Here is a 9,723-nt window from a genome sequence, read left to right on the forward strand (position 1 = left end):
ACACTCCACAGTGCCTTAGTGTGTACACGTGGAGCTCATTCTCTCTGAAAAATCCAGCACCACAGCAAAATATCTCTAAGAGTCCAATTTTTCTCTCACTGTGCCATTATTGAAGCTGATAAAATCACTATGGCCAGAAAGTTCACATCCTTTACCAAAAGCTGCTCAAATAATAACAATAATAATAATTCAGAAGTACTGCTACTTTTTACTCAATGGGGTCAGGACTGATAGTATCTAATGCCACATTTCTGTTCATCTATTGAAGGTAAAACAACAACAAAGGCAGGCAGGAATTGTGGGTATGTTTAAGCACACTGATTAATATTCCCATTCAGAGTATTTTCTTTTTTGGATTTGTATTTTACTTTAACAATACTCATTAAACTTTTGATCAGGTAAAGAACTTTCCTAAAAGAGCCTTCTGTTTTGGAAAATGGAAAAAGAATTGTTAAGGGGAAAGGATGTCCTGAGCAAACTCCATATAGGCTTTGTGGACTCCACCCCCACTCCATCAAGACACTGGGAACTACAAATCCCATGATCACCAAAGGGAGGGTTGCAAGGACCTGAAGGCGGAATTAAGCAGCCATATTTTCTGTTTGGGTATATAACCAGCCATGTGAGCTGGGGTCACTCTCTTGGTCCAATGGCACTTGGCTTTTTTGCCAGCTCTCAGCAGGTCAATGGGATGCCAGGTCAGTGGAACAGGTAAGATGCATTTATGAATTTATCTCCCTCTTTTTCTCCTTGAGTTATTCATTTCCTCATTCCCCCTTCCCCTGTAAATAAACCTTTTATTAATCTTTTATGTGTGCCTACAGTTTAGCATTAGTAAGTCCCCTTTAAGCACATAGGTGAGGACCCAATCAGGGGTTGCCCTATAACAGTATGAGCAGTAGCTCACTCCTATAGCTTTGCCCAGGCCAATGATAGAGACTAGTATAATTTTGTAATTAAAAAGAAAAATAATTGATTTTTTAAGTGGGTTGCCACAACCCAACTCTTATGCTGTAGTGCAAACACTTTCCTTTATCTAGACTAGCAGCACCAAGCTTATAGAAGAGTGCATCATTTTGAGGCATCTTTTTCATTCAAAAACAGTGGATTCATTCCAGAAATTTTTGTGATTATTTTTTTAAAAAGCATATCATTTCTACAGCACAAGTTTAAGACCAAGTCGGCTTGGGGATGAATATAAACCAAGATATGGTGACATGAAAGGCATCCTGCTTCAAACTGTTTTCCTGGGAAAATAGTTCATCTAAAAAGATTACCTGGCTATAAATATTTACATGAGCTTTGAAAAAATGTCAAGATATTTAGTCTTCACCATAGAAATACAGTAGCTAGCATAGCCCCTATTGGACTACTTTATTCCTTTCTAAGAGTGTCTTTTTTCTGGAAAATAGTTAAAAAGTTAATCTGAACTGGAGCAAGCCACCACCCATGTGCTGGCAGTTGACCTTGTTTTCTTTTCAGGTGTTTAATCATCTTAGTTCAGTGGAGGGTAAAGGATGTTTATTAAGATTGTGACTTGGTGCTCGTTGTGGGATTAATATATTTTTTCATCTCACCTCCTAACTTTCCTCCCCTGCTGCCCCACCCTATAAAATATTATTTACTTATTAAATATGGAATAAGATTTTTCATCCTCTCTCCCTCTCTGGTTCTTTTCCAATTTGTTATTTTCCACACTCTTTACTTACTAAATACTGTGATATTGCAATCATAGTAAGAACAGTATCAAAAAGCTCATATTCTACTTGCTGACAACCAAAGAAAAACTTAAAGAATTTTTAATTTTGAAGTGGCAGGAATTTTTCTACCTGCCAAAATCTAGAGTTCCCCAGTTAATATGTTCTCCAAGTATGCTCTCTGCACAATCTTTCATTCAATATAAAAATTAGCTGCACAAATGGAAAGGAATGCATGTGGAAGAAACTTTGGAGTTAAAACAATTAAAACTACATGGACATCAAAATCCTGACAGTATAACATACACGCAGCCACAAATGCTCTGTTAAATTGTACACTGAAGAGGGCTTTGAGGTTTTTAGTACAAATTTTTCTTCAATATGAAGATTCCTTTTTCATGTCATGATTGCCAGTGATGAGCAATCTTAAGATCAGCTGGTTTTACTTTTTGGCAACCAATCAGTAGGCGAGTCAGCTGGTATTAGAACTTCAACTAAGTCAGCTCTTATATTCAAGATATTTACAATGTCTGTTATCACTTACAAATGACTGTTCTTCAAATATCTAAAGTTCACTATCTTATCCCAACTGAGTTTTCTGCTCCAAAGCAAATATGCTGACTCTGTATTTTTTATTTAGCAGAATTTTCACTTAAAAAAAAAACTACTATACAAAAACAATAATGCTGTGACCCACTCCCACACAGGCTTTACCTAACATGGTGTAGACTGAGACATTATGGAATATTCTGCAGAAAGCTCAAGACTCCTCTCCATGCTAACCTACCTGGTTCTGACACTCTATTTAGCAGCTCTCTTGAAAGAATGTCAACCATGCCAGAGGACAAATGTGACCTGACCAGTGACCAGCAGGACTGTTTTCTAATTTCCCCCTTTGCTATGGCTGACTAAATGGAGTCAATTTCACCAGTGGTCCCATCACATATTTTAATCACTTGCCACTCTATTGCCAAGGAGAAGTGACCCCATTTGCTTTTTGTGTACTAACTTTATGATTCATGCATGAATTCATTTTTATTTATATCAAATTCAGATCATCTCAAAGGTACAGGAAGGAATTTGAGAAACCGGGAAGATACTACAAAACAATGTTTGTATGTAATATTCTAGGATTGTATATAATATATTCTAGGATCTGTTCTACTACATTGGGTCTTTAATCTGAAATGTAGAATAAAAAAACAAATCTTCAACTGAAAGCTTCAGCCAGTAATCTAAAACACTTAGGCCCTATCTCGAAAAAAAACCACAAATATTTATTGTGATACATTATAGTTTTCTGTTACTAAATCGTTATTCTGATTCTTTACTTGATAAGAACAGTTTACACAACTTGAGTTTATTTTTATCTTTCACGATACTGATAATTTTAAGGACACATTAATACTAAATTGACTTTTTACAACTAGCAGATTTAAAAAAGGGTTACTTTTTTCTATTCATTGGACATATATTTGATCAAATGTAAAATGATGTATAAGGGACATATAGGTCTCACACTTAAACATAGATTGTAATATAATTGATACTATTGAATTGGACCACCCTGGTGGTACAGGAATTAAAGTCTCAGTGCTATCAAGCTATAGCCAGCCACTGAGGCATGGGTTTGCTCCCCAGCCAGGGAGCTAACCCACAGGGCACAGTAGACCTCTCCTGTCTCACCCACTGCTCCCCTCAGCAGTGTATTTCAGTAGATCTGCCTGTTGTGCTCCCCAGACTGTCTCTGGTGAATCCTTTCACCCCTCGCACCTCTGTGCTACACCCCAGTTCTTATATGCCTAAATAAAATAATCTTAAAAAAAAAATCAATACTACTGAATCATGAGAAAATTTAACACAGAAAAATAAAACCAAAAAAGCACCAGAATCCTTTTGTCCAATTACCTACCTTCCAAAAGTACTGTGCTCTGGGCTAGAAAGTACAGAATTCAGGCTAGATTGTACTTTTAGAAACATTTCCCCTTTCAGTTGTTGATGTATCATAGATATCAGAGTAACACTGAGCTTTGAAATAATCTGCTGATATCACTGATCTTCAGAAGAGAAGGGAGGCTCCTCCCTCAGTGCTCATGACTAAGGCTGTCTGTGTGGAAACAGGCTCCTGGTTGCTTAGAAATTCCTTGGCTCTTGGCTGCTTGTTTCCCACTCTACTCGTAGCTGAAACCTCCTGTTGGCTTGAGATATCATCATTCATTTTCAGAGTCATGGAGTGTCATGCTACAGAAGAAGGAGTTATTATTTGAAATACCCTTTAGAGATTCCCATCAAGTGAAGAAAGAGCTGGAGTAATGACTAAGTGACCAACGAAAGTTAAAATATTCATACACCTCAATGGTCTCTGTGGCCATTTTTTTCATCTGACATTAAGACAAAAGAAGTTTATCAAGTTTTCTTTGTTTTCCCAAATTACTAAATAATGTATGTACATGAAAACAAAGCAAATTAACTCACAGTTGTAGCAAGTTCCATTGTCTTCTCCCTTCTCACTGTAACCCAGCGCCACCCTACTCCATGACCCATTCCAAAGTCAGGTATGCATCACTGCAGGTTTCTTTAGTCTAATTTCTGTGGCCTCTCACACAAACATACACAAGTATTTCCAGTATTGTGAAATAATTTATTACAAATCTGGGGTAATCTGCCACTTGCTTTTTAATTTAACATTATTATCAAAGACATCTCTGCCAGTGAATATGCTTACATCTATAGCACTGATTTAAATAGCAGCACATTTCAATTAGCATTTTTTAGCATCTTTCTATTGTTACAATGTTATATTTAACATGGTTTGGCACATATTTCTGTTTTTTTATTTCTATAGGATAGATACCTGCAAGTGGGAGTGATATGTCAAAGAGAGTATACATTCTCAATTTTTAAAAATGGTGTCCAATTATTTATCCCAAAATGGTACCCAATTATTATCCCCAAAAACAGAGCCCAAAGTGTTGGTGTGTGCCCTTTTCCCAATAACATCTATAATAATGGCCATTATCAACCTTCTAAATATTATCAAGTTAGGGGGTAGAAACAAAAAGTTTTGCTATCTTAATTTGCATTTATGTAAGAACAGCTTTAATATTCAGCTGTTATTTTTTGTAGTTCTTATTAAAGATTGTATTTATCACGTGTCAAGAGACATTATTTCTCAAAATCCTGAAGGGAACAAACCTTTGTTTGTTCACTATTTGCTTTGAAAATGCCCTGTGAAACTACAAATGTTAACTTACCTACTAGAAGTCTTAACATTGTCAATTCAATTACACGAATTAAGCTATGGATGTTATCCAAATTAAACTATAGGATTCTAATTTTTAATCAACTGGACTGTGTCAATTTTAGCAATTAAAAAAGGTTTTGCTAACACCACAACAAGCAACCACAGGAAAATGAACAAAACATTAAAAATTAATAGAGCAACCCAAATCTACACAGATTATCACCAAGTGATAGGAACAGTGGTTGGCTCCTTTGAATTGGGGGATAAGAAAGCTTATCTGAGGTGGCAATAATTAAGACCTGAGTATCAAGAAAGAACCAGGAATGTGAAGGTTGGGAGAAGTGTGTATTAGGAAGGTATGGTCAAACAATACAAAATTCAAGGGCTATATTTGTCTAGAAAATAGTAAGGGTTGGAGAAAATACAATAATAGGGTGGATTGTAACAATTGAGAGTAAGCAGATTTGGGGATAGGAGAGAAGTATCAAGATTCCTGTTTGCACATGTAAAGTTAAGCTCTATTATAGAACTAAATGTAGATGAGGATAAACAATCCAAAAAGTGATACCAGAATCAAGAAAGGGATCGGGGCTGACAATAATGATGTGGCATCAAGATGATTTTTAAAACCACTGAACCTACTAAGATCACCTAAAGGTCATACAAAGAAAGGAAATAAAGTCAAAGAGTGCCTGCATACAGATAGAACATCACAGTTAGGCACTAAGTGTTCTTCAAAAATACAGAGGTAGTACACTGATTTAAAGATAGGACTTTTAAAAAATACTGTTAAAGACCTCTATAATGAATTGTCTTCTGTTTTAAATTTTATATGAAAATACCAATAATAATCCCTAAAGTATGTCTGTGAGTTAAGAAATTCATGTGTGAAGTGGTAGTGTCTTAAGTGAGATAAGGTCACAAGATATATTGAAACAACATATTTTGGTTTCACAAATACATACAAAAATTATCTGTCCCAAAGCCTTCTGTGATGCACACAAAGTACTGGACAATAGAAGACATTTTTTAAAAACATTTTTTATATGAGACAGTAACTTAAAAAATTAGTATGTATTTCAGTATTTCAGTTCCCAAGACTTGACGAGTGTCTACTTCAATTTTGCACCCATGGGTGCTTCTCTTGCCTCACCCAAGCCCCAGCCTGGGGACCCCTTTTAATTAGTCTAAAAATACATGTTTCATTTCATTTAGTCAAATGATTGAAACAGTGAATGTGTATATATCAATTAAAACGATGGCATCTAAAATGATAAGTCCCAATTTAAGGTTTCAAGAGGTCTTGAAAATTTGCAAATGCCATGACCTAACAAAAAATGAAAGTAAATAGACCTCAACTAATTTCCAGCTCATAATTTATCACACATCATGTCATTGGTTCTTAGAGACTCAATTCTGAAAGTTTACAAATAGTTCAACACTGTACATCACAAAATTACATGTATATTTACTGCTGAATTCTTTAGCAGTTTGTTTCCTCTTTCTAGCAATGAAGGGTGACTTTATAATGAAATTGAAAGAAATATACAAATACGCAAAGATCAGTTTTGATTTGAAGTCATTAAATAAATGCTAGGGATTTTACAAATAAGTAGATAAAACTCTTAAAATGATGGCTCAAAAAATTATATATTAAATAGAAGTTTAATTTCTTAATTCATGAACAATTTTGGCAGATAATCTATTTCTGTGATATGTTAAATTTATTATTTATAATAACCTATATGTATGTTATAAACATGGAATACATAAACTCTTGATTAAATACTTAGCAATTAATACGTAAGACTCCATGAGGATAATGATTTTATTCTAGAGGATAACACCACAGATTAAATAAATACAGCAAAGGAGACCAAAATGAACACAAGAGAAACACAGTTTGCTCAGTTAACAAAATCAGTTGAGTCTACTTCTAAATGCCATTCACATTCCTCAAATTCTGATTGATTTATTCATATAATTACTTGTTGATAGAAAATTTAGCTTTCAAAATTTAGCTTAAAGGATCTTGTTTCAAAGTGCAGAGAAACAATTATAATTATAAAAATTAGATATTTTAATTCCAAAATTATTGCATGTACCAAACCTTTTTCATATCATTTTAAGTCAACTAAATAAACTTCAGAGTCTAAATCTTAATTTCAAATTCCTGTCTCATATTGCAACATAGTAATAAAACTAGCATAAATAAAAACAGCAAACTCTACACTATAACTATATGAAATATAGTTTCATATAGTTTCATATAGTTTCATATAGTTTCATATAGTTTCATATAGTTTCATATATATAGTTTCATATATAGTTCATATATAGTTTCATATAGTTCATATATAGTTTCATATAGTTTCATATAGTTTCATATCTAGTTTCATATAGTTTCATATAGTTTCATATATATAGTTTCATATATAGTTCATATATAGTTTCATATAGTTCATATATAGTTTCATATAGTTTCATATAGTTTCATATCTAGTTTCATATAGTTTCATATATAGTTTCATATAGTTCAAATAACTATATGAAAACTTAAATAAGAAAATTAAGTTTTTATGTTTATTTAATAGTAGAAGAAACAGCACATTTTTAATGTCAAAAATGTAGTTATCTCATCGTTCCATATGGGCTAGATAAATAAATAATGCCAAAAGGAATGCAACCAAGATTAAAGAAATAAACTCATTAGAAAATAAAACAATAATCAAAGTCATAATATTCACAAAGAATTCAGAGAGGAATAAGAGGCTATGAACAGAAAAAGCCTGTAAATACAGAAACAGAAAACAAAATGACAAGAACTTAAGATAACTTAAGGAAGTGGCACACTTAAACTAAAGGCAATTTTTATCATGATTGAATTGGAAGTTTGAAAGAGAAAGTCTTACTTACCTGAGTGAGGCATATAAACAAGATGTAAAGCAAATAAGAACAAAAGAGAATTTGGCTTCCATTTCCAATGACATCTCCACATTCTACCTGAGTGAAACATCCTACAATGGAAGAAAAACACAATCAGGACACTCAGCATTCTATAGAGTATTATGGCCATAGGAGTAGAATTGCAAGTTTTTAGCTAGGACTGTAAAATTGAAATCCTTTCCAATCTTGCCTCCAAATAAAGAAGGAACTTCTAAGATGATAAACATCTTCTTTAACCTGGGAGGCTGGGGGGGGGGGGGTAAGGCAGGAACCTGTGCATTTATTTGCCACTTGGTGGTACTTTCTTTTCAAAGAAAATGTAATAATTGACCTCTGCATGAATGTGGCATGACAGATAATTAAAAAAAAAATCATTTATTGAAAAAAAAGCAAGCTCATTTCAGCCTTCATCACCATACACTTGCCCATCTGGGTGGTAAGAAGATATTTATATCAATCTCCCTTCTAAGTTCCAGAAACTTAGACTTTATTTTTTTTTTTTTTAATAGAGGCATGCTTTTTTTTTTATTTATTTGTTTGCTGGTTTGTTTGCTTGTTTTGTTTATACATGCACTGGGCACAGTCAGAAGCGCGGGAGGGAGGGTGAGAGAATTCACCAGAGCCAGAGCTGGGAGCAGAGCAGGCAGAAGGACCGAAGTACACTGCTGAGGGGAGCAGCGGGCGGCAGGAGAGGTCTGCGCGCCATGTGGGACCCTCCTCCGTTGGCCGGGGAGCAGCCGGGGATTGAACCGGCGCCGCAGAGGCCGGGCGCAGTTTCGCAACCCAGCGCTCAACCGCTGCGCCACCGGGGAGGCCCAGAAACTTAGACTTTAAAGAAAAATTTTCATTTTATAAGTTATGCTAAGTTATAAATGGAAATACTTAAAATTAAGTTATGCTCTCTTCTTTCTCCTAAAATTAAGCACTGAAACTTTAATATCCAGTAAGAATAACATATATAACAACAGCTATTGATGTTTTAAAATGGCTAGTAATACATGGTAGCATAGAAATGAGTTATGAATTAGAGGATAATGCTTTGAAATGTCAAATAATTCTCTGTATAAACACTCTTATTTTTAACCTCAAAATTATACTTACTGATGATTTAGACAGGAACATCCATTTTATCTGGGCTTAAAACTGTGGAATGATATTTTTCATGGACTTAACCCCTTCTGAAGAGGCAAGCAAGGGAAGAGGGTAGCAAATACAAAAGTCATTCACCAAAAGAGACCATAAATGGACTGGTAAGTGGGAGATTTGTAAAGAAGGAAGAGAGTTAAGAGGCAAGTAAGAAATATCCAGACTTTAAAATCCCCAAAGGGAGTTACTGTGGTTATAAGAGATATATGAGGGTCTCCCCGGTGGCACAAGGGGTTAAGCACCACACTATGAAGCAATCCGCAGCCTCTGCAGACTGAGTTTGATCCCCGGCCAGCCAGGGAGACACTCATATGGCTCAGCAGACCTCTCCCGTCTAGCCCGCTGCTCCCCTCAGCAGTGTTTTCAGTCAGTCTGCCTGTTCTGATCCCCTCTCTCTCTGGTGAATCCTCTCACACCCTCTCCCCCTGTATCTCTGGCCTGTATCCCAGTTCTTGTATGCAGAAATAAATCTTTAAAAAAAAAAAAGAGGTATGTGAGACTTACTTATTTTTAAAAAGAGGGGCAACTTAACAAGATACTCTAATGTCACAGTAATACCTTCTTTATCTGAAGATTGCTTATCTGGAGTAAAATGTATAATACTAACTGAAAACCAAAAAAAAAAAAACAACAAAATGGGAAGAGTAATATTCAAATAAACAAAAATAGACATCAAATGATTATTATACT

General features: G+C 34.8%; 1 protein-coding gene across 1 annotated transcript in view; it reads right to left on the reverse strand.

Annotated features, from left to right (window-relative positions):
- Nucleotides 1-7,957, reverse strand: part of ADGRG6 (adhesion G protein-coupled receptor G6) — a gene marked incomplete at both ends in the record, with an annotated part of 129,578 nt that extends 121,621 nt beyond the window's left edge. The window contains one exon of the mRNA XM_084257908.1: nt 7,858-7,957. Coding sequence (XP_084114034.1) covers nt 7,858-7,957 — 100 coding nt within the window. The remainder of the gene's footprint in view (nt 1-7,857) is intronic.
- Between the last annotated feature and the right edge of the window lie 1,766 nt (nt 7,958-9,723).

The sequence above is a fragment of the Talpa europaea genome, assembly GCF_964194135.1.
Source record: "Talpa europaea genome assembly, chromosome: 2".
NCBI classification, from domain to species: Eukaryota; Metazoa; Chordata; class Mammalia; order Eulipotyphla; family Talpidae; genus Talpa; species Talpa europaea.